Source organism: Synchytrium microbalum (genome assembly GCF_006535985.1).
Source record: "Synchytrium microbalum strain JEL517 chromosome Unknown SmJEL517_scf0015, whole genome shotgun sequence".
Taxonomy (NCBI): Eukaryota; Fungi; Chytridiomycota; class Chytridiomycetes; order Synchytriales; family Synchytriaceae; genus Synchytrium; species Synchytrium microbalum.
Window position 1 is genome coordinate 45,688 of NW_022158364.1, and position 20,107 is coordinate 65,794.

Consider the following 20,107-nt stretch of genomic DNA (forward strand, 5'->3'; position numbering starts at 1 on the left):
GTCTGAAAATCACAGTCGAAGATAAGACACGGCTAAATGGCTTCAAATATCTTCCAAAAATCGTTGATGTGTTATGAATTGGCTGTTCATAGACCCAAAAACCTGTAGGCGCATTGGACCCTTCTTCTTACACGAACGATTGGTAGGGTGTTTATGTAATAATTACGTTTGCTAGGACTGTTTGCCTAACCCCGAATCTCAGAAGTACAGAAAGCTCTCGCTCTAACGATTCCAAAATCCCCCTCTCACAAAATCCAAAAACACTGCAATCCGACGAAAGAGATTACAAACACCTATTAGATCATTCATTATACGATTCAAGGTATGTTATAACACGGAATGACCTTATCTAGCTTCACCACCGTTCTCAGCTAGCTCATTTCTTGACTAGATTCGTCCGTTGGTTGCTTTTTCAGCTGTAAGCACTCTCTGAGTGCAAGAAGAGATCATCATGACGGTAAGTTCACTGCATCATTTACAACATTAAGCTTTGATTGTCTTGTATTAGTCTTCTTCTCACTCTTTACCATACACATTCTTCAAAATAGTCGATCGTGCAAACGGAATGTGAGATTTTCGGATTCCAAGCTCAAGAAGACTACTTTGCAAGACGACTGACAAGATACTCATCTTTTCTTTACATTACTTTTAGTATATGCTGCACGGCTCAGTGATCCAGCACTGGGTAAGTGAACCAAAAACCAGCATCCTGTTGTTGAAACTCGCTTGAACGTACTTTGTGATCTCATCTCTACTTTTCTCAGGCTGGGATATCAAGCAAAAGATTGTCACGGAAATGAGAGAAGCTCTGGAAATCCTGCAAGGTCCCGATTATCCTCGCTACTTGGCTGCTATGATGCCTACATTCTTGAACTTACTCAACGATATGAACCCTGTCTTTATTAGCAATTCACCTGAACATGTATGTGCTGTGTTCATCGCGTTGCTGTATCTGTGCGTTCTTTCGTCGTGTGTGCGTGTTGTGTACTGAACTTTCTATTCCTTTGTCCTGATAGAGATTCCGAAATGTAATTTTAGAAATCATCAACCGCTTCCCCCAAAACGACCACCTCAAACCATATGCACCCAATCTCATGAAAACTCTCATGCATTTGCTTCGCGTCGATAACGAAGAAAATGCCGTCGTATGTGTAAAAATTATTATCGACCTGCACAAGTCCTTCAAATCTGCATTGGAAGATCAGGTCCAGGACTTCTTCTCTATCGTGCAAGATATGTATCGTAACATGGAGCAGGCTGTCAAGGAGACTTTTGATGATCCAGCTGCTGCTGCTGCTACGGTATGGAAGAAAAAGCCCAATAGTTATCCGCGCAAGTTAATGTAGTAACTCACATTCGTTCCAACGTCGTTAGCCTGGGCTTCCACAACCAGTATCACCAGCACCTGGTGAAGCTGCAGAAGGATCTGCTCGTATCTTGCCAAGAAGTATGTTCAGCTTTAAAGTGCTGACAGAATGTCCAATCATTCTTGCTCTGCTCTTTCAAGTACACAAGAAGTTTGTCCAATCTAGTGTACCAGCGTTTGTGCCACTCATCATATTGGTATCTTTGGGAATTTAGATGTTTTTTTTCGCCACGTTTTGTCTAACATCAATTGCTTCACAGGTCTTGTCCTTGCAACCGGAAGCTCAAAGACAAGCTCATGCAGAAGCTGCTGCAAATGGAACAGGACCATTTTGTGGTATCAGTCCCAATATTCGTGATAAAGTTGCTTATGGCGAATTCAAGGCATTGCAAGTTAAGGTGTGCTATATGTATATCTTTCTCTATTTTTTTGCGGTTATGGCTGACCAGTCTCTTTCGGCAGACAATCTCTTTCATTGCCTATATCTTGCGAAGCTTCATCCATATCTTACGAGAGCATCAACGAGCCATTGCTGAATCTGTCGTCGGCTTGCTCAAAGACTGTCCTCCTGATGCTTCTGCTACTCGGAAGGTATTGAAACATGAGCAAAAGCGACTTTCTCTTTTCGCTAACAATTGATCCCCTGAACTTTACAGGAGTTACTCGTCGCAGCAAGGCACCTTTGGAGCACTGACTTCAGGGAACCTTACATTCAGTACATCGATGTGTTGCTAAATGAAGAGGTCTTGGTTGGATCTGGAGTGACTTGTCGTGAGACTTTGAGGTACAATGTCAATACACGTTACTCATCGAGCTTATTATTTTTTCAACTCTCATTGTCGATTAGGCCTCTGGCTCATAACGTCTTGGTTGATTTGATTCACCATATTCGAGCTCAATTATCACCAACACAATTGGCTCGTACCATTGAAGTGTACTCTCGCAATCTGCAAGACCCCACATTTGGAACCAACATTCAAACCATGTGTGCGAGGCTCTTGTTGAATTTGATTGAAAGTATTTGTGGCATACCAGATAAAGCACAAGGTAAACACTCAACAGGTGCAATCACCATAAGTAAATAGTAAGCGATTTTTTTCGCAATGTGTCTCACCTCTCTTAATTTTAAGGCCGAATGTTGCTGATTCGAATTCTGGATGCCTTCACATCCAAGTTTTCGTCTTTAGCCGCAAGCTTGCCAATGATTTGCAAGTACATTCAACGCAAAAAATTGCAAGCTGGACGAATTGTACCAGAAGACTTTGCTGGTATTCCGGATCTAGATGGCTTTCTTGATCTGGGCTATGCTCAACCTATTCGCACCTCTCTCAAGTCTTTGGATGTTTCACAAGACATTGTCAAAGGTAAACCACCGGTCTTATCTGTTTGGCATGTTGATGAAACTGAATTGAATACTGTATTAGAGGTGCGATTACTCTTCAAGAGTTTGGTTTCTGGAGTCAAGAATATTCTGGGATCGTTAAGACTAGTAAATGTGCCACCTCCAGTTGGTATAGAACCAGACCAATGGAATTCATTCCCTCGAGGATTTAGCGAAGAGGAAGTCGAAATTCTCATTCGCCTAACTCGCGACGGCTTGAAATGCTTTGACATATACTTTATCGATAATCTTGGTCCTGATGGAGTCCCAGTAAGACCCAATGATAGAGCCGCATCCGCCTCAACGCTAGGATCCAAAGAAGAAAAGGAAGTGCTGGAAATATTCGCTTCCATATTCACATATGTAGATCCAGCAGTATTCCAGGATATATTCACTACAGAAATTGGATACCTGTTTGACCAAATATTGACCAACATGTCTATCTTGGCAGTGCCTCAATATTTCTTGGCCAATGCTTCGGTGTCGTCCAACTTTGCTGGTCTCTTGTTGAGATTCTTGGTTGATCGATTACCTAAATTGGGAGGTCCAGATCTCAATTGCTCGGCTGTAATACTTCGTCTCTTCAAGTTACTGTTTATGGCAGTGACTCTCTTTCCCGATAAAAACGAGACAGTACTCAAACCTCATTTGGGTAATATTATAATGAACTCTATGAAGCTATCAGCCAAAGCCAAAGAACCTCTCAACTACTTCTTGTTGTTGAGGGCTCTCTTCCGTAGTATCGGTGGTGGCCGATTCGAATTATTATATCAAGAAGTCTTGCCCTTGTTGCAGGTATTACTTGAAGGATTAAATGGCTTGCTATCTACAGCATATAAGACTCAGATGAAGGAGCTATTTGTCGAACTGTGCTTGACCGTGCCAGTTCGACTATCTGTATTACTTCCATATCTATCCTTCTTGATGAAACCATTGGTATTGGCTTTGCAAGCTGGTCCCGAACTGGTTAGTCAAGGTCTACGTACTCTTGAGCTCTGTATAGATAATCTGACTCAAGAGTTCTTGGAACCCATCATGAGTCCAGTCATTGATGATCTCATGACGGCATTATGGAAACATCTACGTCCACTGCCTTACAACCAAGTACATAGTCACTCAACCATGAGAATCTTGGGCAAACTCGGTGGTCGTAATCGTCGATTGCTAAAAGACCCAGTCTTGAGCTATAAAATAAATGCAGAGAATGGTCTTGATATGAATCTTCTCTTCCATGGCAGTGATAAATCACAGGTTATGCCGCTTGATATATGCCTCAATCTCGTAAACCGTATTCTTGACACTCAGGCGGTACCGATCTTTTACAAGGAGCAAGCCTTGGCCTTTGCTAAGGGTTGTCTGCCACTCCTGATTGAACTAGAAGAAGGCAATGTCGATATTGATGCCGCTCTTCAACTTCAAATTCAAAAGTATTTAGCAGATCGAGTCAGTCTAGTCATGAAACCAGGACATAATGAACCTAGCCAAAAGTCTGCAGATGGGACATTTGGTATGGATGTTGACGAGCAACGCAGTCCATTGGGATTTTTCCAAATTTTGGATAAGCATACTAGTAATGTATTGGCCATCGTCGCAGCCTATCTACAACCTGTTGGTCTACGAGACCTGTCATATTCTAGCAAAGCAATTCGAAAGATCTTGATGGATCACCCGACATTGCGAAACCGACCAGAAATGGGACGACGTCTCAATCCAATGGGTGCCACGTCTAATGATCCGAATGCACCATTCGGAGACTTGCCACCTCCTGTAGCACCCAATAAAAAAGCTATGCACGCTCTCGCTATCAGACAAGTATTCTCAGCACTCCTGTCTGCATGTATGGTTACTGAACTTGCAGATCCAGCATGGAAGATTGTAGAAGATTGTTGCCGTCACTTTGCCTTGTTGGCTGTAACGGAAACGATTCAAGCACCCGTACCAGACCCTCCAAAACCAGGAATATCTAGTACGTCTATAGCTGCTCTGATGTTGCAACCACCATTAAGAGTCGATGCCTTCATTGACGCTGTAGTAGATATCATATCAGCTGAAGACGCTGCTCGAAGGCAATTCGGTGCCAAGGTCTTGACATGTATGTTCAATATGTGTGTGACAATTATGGGATCCAAGGACGCTGTCGAATCCTTATCCATCTTCCGCACCTTTGCATCACGATTTTGTTCGTGTTGCTACCAGATTGAATGGTTTAAAAAGAGTGGTGGATGTCTTGGTATTACCGTATTGAGCTCGCAATTGGACTTGAGTACGCAATGGGTACTGGACCATGAGCTTGACTTTGTACGAGCCTTGTTGTATGTACTCAAAGATACATCTCCCGAAATGGCACCCAATAATGTGGAGGATGCTACTCACACCTTGTCGGAAGTGCTAAAAGTATGTAATAGGCCACCATTGAGTCCTGAAGCTCAAACCAAACTGCATAGTCTTACCGCAGTCTTAATGGAACAGCTATGTAATGCCAACAGCGCTGTTCGTGAAGCCATACAATCAGCCTTCCAACTATTGAATGTCTTGACTGGTACGGCCATCTCGGAAATGCTACAAGGTGTAAAAGACCGATTATTAGTACCAATCTTCTCGAAACCATTACGAGCACTTCCATTCTCCATGCAAATCGGTAATATTGATGCCATAACGTATTGTCTTGGTCTTCGTCCACCATTCTTGCCTTTTGGTGATGAGTTATTACGACTATTGCATGAAGCTCTGGCTCTAGCAGATGCTGAAGATCAGGCATTAGTTGGTAAAGGACCGCAAATGAGGAACGCTGCTTCCTTGACTAGTCTACGAGTCGTATGTATAAAGTTGCTCACGACTGCTATGGCTTGTGAAGAATTCAACAACCAGCCTCGTAATTCCAATACTAAAGGTCGTATCATCGCCATGTTTTTCAAGTCCTTGTATTCAAAGTCACCAGAGATTGTAGAGGTTGCTAATCGAGGTCTCTCGCAAGTCTTGACTGCTCAAAGTAAATTGCCAAAGGATTTGCTACAAGCAGGGTTACGACCTATATTAGTGAACTTGTCAGATCATAAACGTCTCACTGTAACAGGTCTCGAAGGTCTAGCCAGGCTATTGGAATTGTTGACCAACTACTTCAAGGTCGAAATTGGTAAAAAGTTGTTAGACCATCTCAAATTATGGGCTGACAAGAACTTGCTGGAAGACGCAGCTGGTAAACCATTATCCGAAATCGAAGAGATGAAGGTTATAGTAGCAATTCTCGATGTCTTTTATCTCTTGCCACAAGCAGCCAATATCTTTTTGGATGAGTTGGTACAAACCATTCTCGAACTCGAAACGGTATTGAGACGCTCATACTCCAGTCCATTCCGCAATCCACTTATAAAATTCCTAAACCGATATGCTGCTGAATCGGTCGACTACTTTTATGAACGTATGCTACAGCCACCGTATCTCAAACTCTTTGTATCTTTGTTGAGGTCAGAGTATGCTGTGCCACTACGAGCAGAGATCATGAAGGATACGGAAAAATTCATGGCCAAGACTTTATTGGTCGGTGCCGAAGATGCTAATAAGAACGAGTTAGCGTTCTTTGGTGTACTCATCATACGTGAGATTATAAGGTTCCATCCGGAATGGCTCCTCCAAGGCAATGATATTGTTAAAGTCTTGATGGAGATGCATCGAGAATGTATGGGTGGACCTGTTGTTGATGAAGGAGTTGGATTTGCTCAGTCCAAGGAAACCATGTATATAACTGAGGTAGATCTCGTTCTTCTGGCGTGCTTCTGTCGAAAAGTTCAGCATTAACATTCATCCTTTCCTTTGTAGATTTTGATTGTATACTGTAAAAAAGAATCCAAGGATGTCGATACAGTCTTGGAGTTGGCTCGTGGATTCCTCTATGCGGGTTTCATTGATCACGGCTTCTTGAAGCAATTCTATTACAATGAAGTCGTAATGGGATATACTGGTCGTCAGAAGAGAGCTGTCTTGGACCGCTTCTTTGGTATATTAGGTGATGCCACAATTCCAAGAGAACTCAAAGCCACCATACTCCGAATGATTATCATCCCTATGCTCTTGGTCTCCTTACAAAAAGGTCAAGAAACTGTAGATCATCAAGTCATCGAAACGCTCAATAGGCTAGTTTGGCTTGAAAGCAATGCAGGCCCCGATGACATGCTCAAAGTAGAATTACTTCAACTGACTACCTTGTTGATTCAATTTGTGCCAACTTTAATGGAGAGTGGACGCAAAGAAGTCATCAAGTGGGCTTGGGGTCAAATCAAGTCAGAAGAAGTGACTTGTAAAAACGCACCATACGTCTTGATTGCCCGCTTCTTGTCTAAATTCGAAGCGCCTCTCAAGATTGTCCGACTCACATATTATTATTTGCTACGAAGTCATGCATCTGAGGCTCGTATCTTGACTCGACAAGCGTTGGATATATTGATCGATGTGGTTGGTCAACGAATGCAAGATGACACGGAGAGTAAAGGAGGATCTTCCAAATCATCTGTACCGACTTGGGTCCGATATATTCGAAAAGCGATTGTCGATGAATCGCATAGTATACCGCATCTTATAGTAGTATATCAGTTGCTCATCCGCCACGCCGAACTCTTCCATGATGCCAAGGATTTCTTTATGGCTCAAATCGCCCAATCCTTGAATCGTCTTGGATTGTCTACGAATGCTACTCCCGAGACTCGTGCACTAACTGTAGAATTGTGTGAGTTGATATTGAAGTGGGAAGTACATCGAAATGAGCAAAAGCGTGTATCGGTGAGCTCTACTCCAGCTGCCACGTCTGAACCTGTATCGCAGCCACTTAAGCGAGCAGCACCCGATAATGAACTAGCAGGTGGGGCATCTAAACGTCTCAAAGAAGAATCTGGCGGACATCCCGTCACGTCCAATGGAGATAGTATAGAAGGAGCTGAACATGCAGAGTCTGCACCGATCAATGACACTCTTCGTCATCGAGAAACGTTGATTAGTTACATCATTCGTTTCATGTCGTCTTGTGCCGATTTGCCACGGCCAAGAGGCGTTCCACAACGGGTACTTGATGTCGCTCGTGGTTTACTACAGCTATGGCCAGACTCTGCTATCAAGTTGGGACACTTTGAAAAGGCTCTAGACGTTGCCGAGAGCAATGTCAACGCTGTTTGTAATGCTCTAGACTTGATGAACGTGATTTGTGAATCTCGACCAACTGACTGGATTGTATCCAACTTGTCCCAACTTCACAAGTGTGTAGAAGTATGGATACGATCTAATAATCCACGAGTAGTAAGAGGCCTACATCCAGTCTTGGTTCGTATCTTTACCGGCATAGCTTCAGTAGAAAATCAGGAAAATCAAAACTCGACCGATATTCGAGCATTTGTACAGCTGGTTGATGCCGTAATTGCAGACGGCTTGAAGGAGATGACAAATCTTCATAGTATAGTATGCTTATTGGTTGCAGGTTATACTCACAAGACGGAAGCTTTGGATCCCATGTTGCCAGATCTCATTAAGCTCTTGTCGAAACTGGAAAAGGCTCATACAGCTCCTCCACCTCCCCCACCACCTCCACCACCAGCTGGAGTACCTCAACCGCCAGCTGCACCACCACCAGAGCCTCCTGCAAATCTTATAATTATGCTGCTTCCATTGCTAAAGACACGAGTTGGTGTGATGACGGACCCACGTAAAGGATTCTTGTATGCACTTATAGCCTTGATTGATAAATCTTCAGATCTGGATGTCTTGCGAACCATTCTTGGGATGGTGCGAGAGTGGGTGATGAAAAAGTCTACTGAAACCTTCCCAACAATGAAGGAAAATGCTGCCTTGCTAGTTAAAATGATGACTTTCGAGATGCGATCAGATAAAAAGTTACTTGAAGAGTACTTGACTCTGGTTGCTGATATATATACAGATAAGCACTTTGGCCGATCAGAATTGACTGCAAGGCTAGAACAGGCCTTCTTGACTGGCACTAAAGCCGAGAATCCACTACTACGACAGCGATTCTCCGAAATCTTCAATAATAGTGTCAAGAATACGTTGCCAGCTCGAATGTTATATGTCCTTGGAGTCCAAAACTGGGAACACTTGTCTTCATCGTTTTGGCTTCGTCAAGCTCTGGATTTATTGATGGGAGCTGTTGTCACTGGGGAAGCAGTACACACTTCCGCTGCCGGATATCGAACTCCATCGTTACCATCACTCATCAACACCACGATGATTGTAGAAGCAGAAGTACCCGAATCCTTGACCGCCATATTAGCCAGTGATCGTATCTTTATGAAGGACTTGCAATCAGTCCAAGTTGGCTCGTTATTAGCACCATTAAGGCATATGATTCATATGGATCCTAATGTCACGTATGATGTCTGGATCAATCTCTTCCCGCTTTGTTGGAATGTCTTGAATGCACAGGAACGTCACGACGTAGTCAAGGCTATTGTACCTCTGCTTGCCAAGGACTACCATGGGAAACAAATGGAATCTAGACCTAATGTGGTACAAGCTTTGTTGGAAGGTGTTTGTAGAGTAAGTGTCTGGTTGACCTCCCAAAAAGAGCGTGGCATTTTTCCATCAACCGCTCCTTGTGCTAACATGTTTTCGTTTCTAGTGCACACCACCAATGCGATTACCGCCTCAACTCGTCAAGTATATAGGTAAATCTTATAACGCATGGCATATTGCTATTGAGCTCTTGCAAACCTCAGTCTTGGAGATCCGTCTCAATAATCAGCCAACCAGTAAAGAAGACGACCGCCTCCGTGAGAGTATATATGATGCGCTTACAGATATGTTTACAAGTTTGTCTGAAGATGACTTGTTTTTCGGTCTATGGCGTCGTCGATGCCTCTACTCGGAAACCAATGCTGCCTTGTCCTATGAGCAGAATGGTATGTGGGCACAAGCTCAAAAGCTATATGAGCAAGCACAAGCTCGGGCACGTCAAGGATTGATGCCCTTTACAGAAGCAGAATATAATCTGTGGGAAGAACGATGGGTATCATGTGCAGAACGTCTTCAGCAATGGAATGTATTAGTAGACTTGGCCAAGCACGAGTCTCTCCCTGATTTGATGCTGGAATCCGCCTGGAGATTCTCGGATTGGTCTGCAGAACGTCAACAACTCTCCGCGTATCTTCCAGCATTGCTTGATCAACCAACACCACGTCGTAAAGTATTTGAAGCGTTTTTATCTTTAACACGTCTGTCTGAAGGAGTAGACCGTCAACAAGAGTTTAGTAAAGCATGTGACGAAGGTGCTCAATTATCTTTACGTAAATGGTATGCCTTGCCAGAACATGTATCAAATGCCCACATTCCACTCTTGCATACCTTCCAGCAATTGGTTGAGTTGCAAGAAGCACTACAGATCCACACCAATTTGTCTGCCACCATGGCTAACAATATAGAACAAAAGTCACAGGAATTGAAGGGTATCTTACAAACTTGGCGAGAACGATTACCAAACTTGTGGGATGATATAAGTATCTGGAGTGATCTCAATGCATGGCGTCAACATGTATTCTCAACTATCAACGATGCCTATAAACCACTCATTCCATTATTATCACAAGCTGGACCAAACTCGCAGAGCTCATATGCCTTCCGTGGATATCACGAAACTGCTTGGATCATTAACAGGTTTGCTCATGTAGCTCGAAAATGTGCTCTAGTAGACGTATGTAACAACGCATTGAGTAAGATCTACACGTTGCCGAATATTGAAATCCAGGAAGCCTTTTATAAGCTTCGCGAGCAGGCTAAATGCCACTTGCAAAGCATCACCGAGTACTCTACTGGACTGGAAGTCATCAATAACACCAACCTCATGTATTTCTCTACTCAGCAGAAGGCCGAATTCTTTACATTGAAGGGTGTATTTTTGGGTAAACTCAATCTACATGATGAAGCTGCATCCGTGTTCGCTTCAGCTGTGCAGATAGACTTGAGTCATCCCAAAGCATGGGCCGCTTGGGGCCAATATAGTGATCGTATGTTTAAGGAACAGCCCAAGGAAATCAAATATGGCAGACACGCCATCAATTGTTATTTGCAAGCAGCAGGCATTTATAATAGCGCTCGCTCTCGTAAATACTTGGCTCGTATCTTGTGGTTGTTGAGTGTTGATGATGCTCAAGGCAGCATTTATCAAGCATATGATACGTATAAGGGTGACGTGCCACTTTGGTATTGGATTACGTTTGTGCCACAATTGCTCTTGTCGTTGGCTAGTAGAGAACCTAGGCCGGCAAGAATGATATTGATAAAGTTGGCTCGATCATTCCCACAGGTATGTCTGAAGCAATGTGTGGTCTTTTCTTTTTGGCAATTTCTCACTTTGATGGGTTTTGTTTTTCAAAAGGCACTGCACTTCCATCTTCGCACGACAAAGGAAGATTATATGCTGATGAAGAAGCAAACCCAGCAACAGCAGGCCCAAAGACCTCCGGAAGCTGCACCAGCTGCACCGCAACTAGGTGAAGGTGGACAGCCAGAAGGCGAAGCTCAACCTGTCGATCCAAACGCCATGCAAATAGCGCAACAACCAAATCCACAAGCTGCTCCACAAGTTCAAGTCAAGAAGCATCCATGGGAATATATTGAAGAATTGATGGCGTTACTCAAGACTGCGTTCCCACTATTGGCCCTTACTATGGAGACATTGGTAGAACAAATCTTGCAACGTCTCAAGCCATCTGCCGATGAGGATATTTATCGCTTAATTGTGGCATTGCTTGGTGATGGTGTTACGGTACGCTTCATTTTCCACCTATACCAGTTCCAAGGGCTAACACCAGTCGCTTGTTTTTCTAGCAACTTGCTCGAGATCCTGGTGATATTGGAGCATTGTCACAGGCTACAGAAGTCAATTTACGTCGCTTTGCAGACAGCATGTATCCAAACCATGTGAAGGTAAAGCCGAATTGCATTTGGCGTCTGTAAGAAACAGATTTAATGACTGCGCCCCATTCTGCTTAGTACAAGGGACCATTCGAACGCGACTTTATCCTTTGCAAACCGACATTACCTCAATTGGTGGAGAACTTCCGCAATTGGCGTGACAAATTGGAAGCTCTTCTTGACAGTCGACCAAAGAAACAGAATCTCGAGCATTTCAGCGTTCATCTCGTCGAGTTTGAGTATCAAAAGTATGATGACATTGAAATCCCTGGTCAATACTTACTCGTAAGTACCTAGTTGACTTTGTTTTTCAAATTTCTTTTCTAAACATTGATTCTATGCACTTGCAGATGAAGGACAATAACAAGGACTTTGTCCGTATTGAACGCTTCCAACCTGTGATTGATATTGTACGAGGACATTTCAGCTGTCATCGTCGAATCACTATCAAAGGAACAGACGGCACCTTGTATCCTTTTGCAGTTCAACATCCTGCTGCTCGAACCTGTCGACGAGAAGAACGTATCATGCAACTCTTCCGTATCTTGAATAGCGTTCTTGAACGTAAACAAGATACTCGAAGACGTGGATTGTCCTTTCATTTGCCGTTAGTTGTGCCACTTGCTCCTCAAGTCCGTCTCTTCCAGGATGATACGAGTTACATGTCTCTGCAAGATATCTATGAAGATCATTGCTCTCGATGTAAGAGAATATATATATGTTTATCGCAATTTTGGTTTCTTTGCACTTTGGTATCGCATTGATTCTCACCTTTCTTTATCTTCTTCAGTGGGGCAACACAAGGATGAACCAATAATGTATTATATCAATCGCATGCGAGAAATTCATCAGAATGAGGATATGAGCAAAGCAGGGGTAAGTGACAGTTGCAAGCATCTTGACGGCATATCAGACACTTGACATTATTTTGCGATTCATAGAAGGTGGCATTTGTGAACCTCAAGACTGAAATCATGGAAGACATTGCAGCGAAGTTTGTCCCAGACACTATTCTCACCAAAGTAAGCTGTTGTCGCCTTTTGAATGAGATTTTCTGATCAATTTTCAAGTAAATCAGAAGAAATGATGATTTCGAACTGATTCTGTTTTTCTTTCTTCTCAGTTCATGACTCGATCATTGGATTCGTACTCGGATCTCTTTGAAATGAGAAAGCACTTCTGTGGTCAAATGGCTGCCGTCACATTTATGACATATCTGTTATCCATCAATCAACGAGTTCCACAAAAGTTCTTCATCTCTGGTAAAACAGGAAACATCTGGTCGTCTGAGCTGCTTCCCAGTAAGTGCAACTTTGTAGATTTCCCCATAAGATTTGTTTTTGCATTTTTACTGACGCAACAAGAATACTTATTCCAACCAATTTTTTCCCTTCTCAATCACAGCATTATCGCCACCGCCTCATGTCGTATTCACAAACTCGGAAGCAGTCCCCTTCCGCTTCACACCCAATCTCCAGCACTTTATGACTCCCATCGGCATAGAAGGTGTCTTTACGAGTTCCTTGATGGCAATAGCCAAGTCATTGACGGAACCCGAATTTGAAATGGATGATTATTTGAGTCTGTTTGTACGAGATGAAGTAGTACAATTCCTACAAATGGGTCGCAAACCACCATTCACTGAACAGCAGTTGCGTGATGTGGTCGCCACGAATGTAGAGCTTGTTATGAAGAGGGCCAATTCGTTGTGCTGTAAAGCTGAACGTGAAAAGGTAAGCAAGCTTGTAAGATGGTGACTCTTTCATTGTTCTGTGGGTTTTTGGTCGAATTCAAGTCTTAATTTGCTCTTGCTTTTAAGGGTGCTGCAACTACAGTTCCAGCTACTCAGACTGTATTGGATATGTGCTCTACTGCATCCAATCCAAACAGACTTGCTCAGATGGACTTGTCGTGGATGTCCCAACTCTGACAAAAATGCAATCAAATAACATTCATGTATAAAATCAAAAGTTTGTCCTCTATTGAGCTTGTTTTCAGTATATAAAAGTATGAATTTGCTGACGTGTAAACAAGGAGTGAAGTTTTATCAAATCCGAAAAACCAAGTTAACGAAAGGCAGAGGAGCGAGAGTACGGAGCTACTACTCCACCTACTTCGAAGTTACTACATCAGCTGTGGGCACTCTTATCTTTGAAAAAACAACAATAACAAAAAGGATTGTGTATCATGAAGGGTATTGCGTGACAACTTGTCCGTCGTCGTCGTTTGGGTGATCCTATTTGGGGTCTATGAATGTAGAGGTGCCGCTCTTGGTGTAGATTTTTGCTATAAATCGCTTTAATATACGTTTTTTGCATCACGAAAGAAAAAGAACACAACCACCTTGTGGGAGAGCCAGGACTTGAAACGGTGACCGCGTCGCACGGGCGCGTCAAGTATAGATATACAGACAATCTACCTCCCCCAAACGCACCGGAGTATTGCTAAGTGCTTAGCCATGGAGCTATGCAACGAGTTCGTTTAGAACTGAATATGTGGAATGCTAGGTGCATTATCACCGTGAGCGGATTTTGAAAAATAGTGAATAAATCCACAACATCTCAGATTATCGACGCTGGACACTGCCCATCACAGCTGAACACCACTGATCTGATTAAAGCTGTCACCACCTGTGCTGATAAAGTTGGCAATTTTCAGCAGATGGTTGCTTGGTCGTCCCTTTGCGAACGAATGCAACATCAAGACAAACGACATCGTGGCTTACCACCATTTGTCACTAAATCCGAATGCTCTGCCGCCTGAGCATCGAGCGTTTTGCGACTCGTGGGACTCCTGCTCATTTTGAAAATTAAATTGCAATTTCGAATGCCGCAGGTCAAAAGTCCTGCCTCTCTGGATAGGCAAAAACAGTCTATTGTATTATTCTAATACTTCAATCATTACTCTCTACTTCGAGTCTTGCTCTCAAATCAATCTGACTTTGAGACTTGGCAAACATTTGCATGCTGCACCCTTTTTGCTTCGGGATTTTGACAAGATACTCAAGTATCTTTACGTGAATGTCGGTATGTCGTCAGCGGCCAAGTGATCTAGAATGTGGTTAGCGTGCATTGACGAAAGAGAAACATGTTGCTGACCTTGATGATCTCCCTCCTTCTTTGATTCACGTTGAACTATCGAGATAGTGGAGATTAAGCTTGATTTAGCACAAGTGGTCCGTCTCTGTCCTCCTTTTTGCTGTCGAAATTCCTCAAAAAAGAAGCATTCAGCTTTACAATGTCTCTAACATGACTCTATAGATTTCTATTATAGAATGCACGTTTACGAGACTCCTTGGGCAAGGCATTCCGTACCAAGAACAGAAGGAGACAGCTTCAATCACGAGACGAGAGCGAGATTGATGTCGGTCAAGATTTGAAGTGCTCTGTCTTGAAGAGTATGAATGATGCTATTGCTAGACCTAATCAAACTTCGCTGCCCGCTGCAGATATTGCTTTTTGTTCTCTTTCGACGCCAAAAATATCAACAAATCTATTTGCCGTCTAGACAAAATGGTATCAGACTGTGTAAACCCATTTTACAACCCTGCCACAACACAAGTGGAAGATGTGTACCGCCTCGAGAAGACAATCCCAACACACGAGCTCTCATTCGTTAACCTGAGGCCCTCCTCAAAATCACAAATCATGAAGAAACCGAAGACCACCCTTCCGAAGCGATGGCACCACCATGGGTAACTCACCACATCCGTAGAGTTTCGATGGCTGCTGCTACATATTTAGTGAAGCGAAATTGAATTAGTGATCCTCCATGTTGTAATGATCATTAGACAATCCCGATTGTTTGCGGAATAGTTGAAGCAACTCTCTTTGAAGAGGTATATGTTGCATTGTTGACTTTTGGTTACATCGCAAGTTTCTTCTTTATTGACTTCCAATTGCGTGTATTTGACAACTTTTGTCGTTTGTTTTAGGGAGATCTCGACTCAATATCAAAAGTTGTTAATAGCTTCCCTCGCAACTACCACGTAGCACCCATGCTCTTGGTTTCATGAAGGTCCTCATGAACTTAGTACGAGTGGGTAACATATAATAACGGCTTCGTTGTGCGTGAAAACATTCTCGACTTTTGTAAATTCTCCTTCGGCCCATGGAAGATCAAGACAAGACCGTTTCAGTATATTCCGACATATCTATCGTTTTCTGGAGCAGCCCCCTACGGAGACCTTTGGTGATTCGGATGCAACTGCTGGTACGAAGCAAATTGCTGAACAAATTCCTCCAAAGGTAGCAGAGTTAGTATATTCTCGTATTCTATTCTCACGTCGTTAGTCCAGCCATCCACCACAATTATCTCCAAGACTTGGTACAACTTTAGCTGAGGTGCCGGCAAGCCTGGAGATATCTCATCATTTGCTTCGTTGTCTGCCTTTTTTTCCTTCGCAAATGTTGACATGACCCTCCAGTGAAAATGGCTAGTCGACATGGTCCAACAATTTGAGCTCATTCTGTCGGCACTGGACAGTCTATTTGTACTCTTGGAGTGTAGTCTCTCACCAGCTGCATGTGCAAAGCTTCAATTTATGAATGTGTGCCTCTTGTTGTGAATGAGAGCTGTTTGGGAATGCCAGATAAGCCACAGGGTGGAAATTACCCAGACATGCCAAATTTCGGAATTCAGTGGGTTTTGTGTATCTTATATCCCTGTGGTTTTGTTTTTTGTCGCAGGGTTTGTCGAATCGCTGCTTTAAACGGTTTGACTCAATCCAGACATTCCCTTGGAACGTCGTTTCTGCTTGAAGTGAGGAGGTGTCTGTCTTTGTTTGCTCACCACCATGCTCCACCGAAGGACTGGAAACATTTTCGAATAGGTTTTACGGAGTGCAGGATTGCTATGGGTCTGCTTTTACAACAAGTGTCAGGTAGGTGCTTACAGCACCAGCAACAAAAAAACGATAATTTCCATTCATCCCAACCAGTCGGAATTGCAACATCAAGAATTTATGAACTAATCTGATGATAACTTTTGGTAGGAGCTTGAAATGTACGCGTAATGGTAAGCACACGACAAATGGTTGATGAAGCGGTTTGGAGTGTGTGATGGTTTACCACAAGTGTGATTCGATTTCTACAATAAACTCTGGAATGTTTGTTGAGATGATTGCAATTGCTATCCACTATGTTGTGATATGTTGGTTTCTAGTAAAGAGTTGAGATTGGACGTGTCGAATATGTGGTGTTTGGACATCCTTCAGATTTTTTGCGAATACGGCGTGAGAGTTGAGAATTGCCTTCAATCACGCGTGAGTATGATGATAGCGTCATACTTTATTATGTGCAACACGTCAAATGAACCAGTTTTTACTGCAAGCTTGTGTCTCAAACCTCCCCGAAAAATCAACAAACGGCCACTTTCAGTTCACCATCCCAACACAACAGGAATCGACAAGGATGGGGCATGGTAAGCGCCAAAAGACACATAGTGATGATCAAGAGCAGAATGACGGCGATGAAAGCATGGACGACCATTACTCGGCTCCACCATCCTCGTCCGCAGCAAAGGCCTACAAACACACTCTCTCCTCCCGAAACCACACTACTATGCTACCACCTGAACAAAGAAGTCAACCTGATCAGGTCCGCCCTGACATCATATCCTTCAACTTTGGTGCTGCACCGTCGCCCACTCTCCCATCTCATACAACCCAGCCATTTTCATTCTTTTTCAGTACGTATCGTTCATCAAGGAATAGCTGGTCGGATGCACTTGATGTTGATTCGATGCAGGCAATCATGTTGCTGTCTGGTGAAGACCATCAACATGTTCGCCACACTACCATCTCATCATCACCCACAAACTATGCAGAAAAACTGCAACAATCATCAATTGAGGGGAACATGATCAATGAAACTCACTGTGATAATATCAAAATGGGTGGATCACGGCCAACTCAACCACATGGAGAAGTCGTTGAATCAAGAGTGTTCACGGACAGAGGTAAGGACCTGAATCCATTCATTTGCAATTCAAAAGTCTTTCAATCACCATGCTTGCCTTTCTGAATTATTCTCTCGCAATTGTTTGGCTCACATTCGCCACCCTTTTCTCAGAATCTGGAAGTCGTATCAATCAACTGGCATCAGCTTCTGTGGTTGAGAAGTCTGTCAATGGTATGAATGGACAGGGCTTGGATGGTCTTATGCCTACAGAATCAGGAAAGGGTGATCGACTCTATCTTGGTGGCGAGGGCAGAGGTAGATACTTGAATACATTAACGCATTTGACAGGCTTTCAACCATTACATCTGACCTCTTGGATTATTCTTTTGGCTCACAATATTCATTCCTCTTCCAGAGACTTTCGGAAATGAAGATCCATATCTTAGTATTGGTGGTAGGGGGATGGTCGGAGGTGACTACCGACCTTCCCCAGTCAGACGAAGATATTCTGGGGGAGGTAGTTCATGGAGGAATGATGATGGATTTGGTGTCTCTGCAGAACATGAATATAATCGTGGTGGTCAAGGTGGTGAACTCTTTGGTTTTGAAAGTAAATGTCATCAATTCCTCGATGATTGTCGAATCCAAAGTTTGAGTTTCTTGTTACCATGTTGTTAACATCGACGATTTAATAGATACTGACGACTCCTCAATCTATGGAATCAACCAACCCTGGGAGCCATCATATACGAGTGCTTTTCACGATCGTATTGGACAGCCCGTACTGGTCAATCCGTCTTCCTTGTTGAGATTTGGCGGGGTAAGATGTCTCCACGTTTTCACCTCACCTTGCAAACATTCCTTTTTTTGCTATTTTTTGTTTGAACAAAATTGGCCGACTTCTCACCTCATTTCAAATCAGCTTCCTGAAGAGACAGCTGCTGCCAGGCAACCTTCACAACCATCATCAGTAAGTTCCTTCCTGTTTACAGTTGATTTTCGTCCTTGTTAGAAGATGTGAGTTGGTGTTTTAGTTGCTGACATGTCATTCATCTCCAGATTCACACCAGCAGTATGGACAAACTGATAGTGAAGGTTGATCAAATGTCGGTACAAATGAATTATTTGAGTGCAAGAGAAGTGTCGCGAGAATGTGTCAAGGATACGTCGACGTAAGTGTTGCAAATCGCTTGACTTGATGACGACTTGATGTGTCATTTTGCAAAATCGAGCGTTTTGGCTACTTGTACATATGCAGTTGCTCATCACTACTCCCAATTAGGTACTGGTATAGGCTTGTGAATGCTATTGGAGAACGCATCACTCTGAAAGACTGGACAGATCTCTCAAAGAAAATCCCACTCTTTGTCTACAAGACATTTGACATGGGCCTTCTCGGGTGTCGAGTTGCCGAAATCTATTTGCAATTTGAGATTGACCATCCTGACAAGTTGATGAATTCGATATTTGCTTTTACTCCTGGCGGGATTCCTAGAATGGAAGCTTATGAAGCAGTAGACAGTCGTGGAAAGTTTGATGCTGCTGTTTTTCTCAGGAAACGTGGATTGGGGTTCATACAAGTTTATCCCCCAGAAAGGTGATGAAGGCTTCAAGCTTTAGCAAAATGTAACATAGAACTGGGTTTAAGAATATAAAGGATTTCAAACTTAAATCCGTGGTTTGGAGCTTGGAGCAGAAACTCGATGAAGCCTCCAGTTTTTGCTTAGGGCAGATAGTCGCAACCACTTCACCACCATGAGGAAAGCATTCAGTCCAATACCACCATCTAAAACACAAGGAACGTTCAAAACCAGTGAAGCTATCGTAGAATGCTCCTCCGCACTACCAAATTAAGGAACTGTCATTGGCTTGAGAAAGACCATGCCGTCTGAAATCAGATCTTAAATGGCGATGCATCCACATACAAGAAAACCCTCTCGGATCCCTTCAGCAAGTCCATCAATATCCTGACGCCTTTGGTTTGCACGAAATAGTCCAGCCAAGAAAGTCATGACGAGTTATGTAAAGAGATCACTGCATTGACTTTGGTAAAGGTAGTGCGTGTATGTTAAACCAGTTTGGAGTCGTGATTGGTGGAATTGTGGCGTGTTTTTTTGGTTGATAGGAGGAAGGTTCGAGTTAATTGGAAGATTCGACAAATCCGAGGGTTCAAATGTTCTCGACATTGGGCACCTTCTTAAACGAAACTGGAAAAAGCATTTGAGGTCAAATGAGTATATATCGAAACGGCGGCATGAAAGACACACATCGACGACGATACACGTACTCTGATCCAAAACTGAATACTGATTCGTTGATTGTGGTATTACAGCCTTGAGCGGCGTATTCTTGTTTGAATTCCTATTTGATGTTTGGATGTTATGATCAACCGAATATAAGTGTTGCTATCCAATCGAATCACGTACGCTTGATATTTGTATGGTCTCGCATACTAGGGATATACAGAACCCATGTCGTGGTTTGTGTCTGCGTCTAAACTCGGTAAAAACTCTCCAACTACTTCTTAAAACACCCAAAAACAGGCTGAAAAAA

The 20,107-nt window shown here is 43.1% G+C and overlaps 1 protein-coding gene across 1 annotated transcript; it reads left to right on the plus strand.

The window, feature by feature from the left end:
* Positions 1–451: 451 nt before the first annotated feature.
* Positions 452–13,584, plus strand: SmJEL517_g03059 (uncharacterized protein; the record flags this gene model as incomplete). Its single annotated transcript, XM_031168987.1, has 23 exons — positions 452–457; positions 549–567; positions 653–685; positions 765–922; positions 1,017–1,301; positions 1,375–1,447; positions 1,508–1,563; positions 1,627–1,764; positions 1,829–1,957; positions 2,023–2,150; positions 2,214–2,413; positions 2,497–6,494; positions 6,564–9,281; positions 9,364–11,043; positions 11,116–11,505; positions 11,568–11,666; positions 11,733–11,939; positions 12,005–12,356; positions 12,445–12,530; positions 12,596–12,676; positions 12,778–12,955; positions 13,059–13,387; positions 13,474–13,584. The coding sequence occupies 23 exons, from the start codon at positions 452–454 to the stop codon at positions 13,582–13,584; spliced, it is 11,454 nt and encodes a 3,817-aa protein (XP_031024993.1).
* Between the last annotated feature and the right edge of the window lie 6,523 nt (positions 13,585–20,107).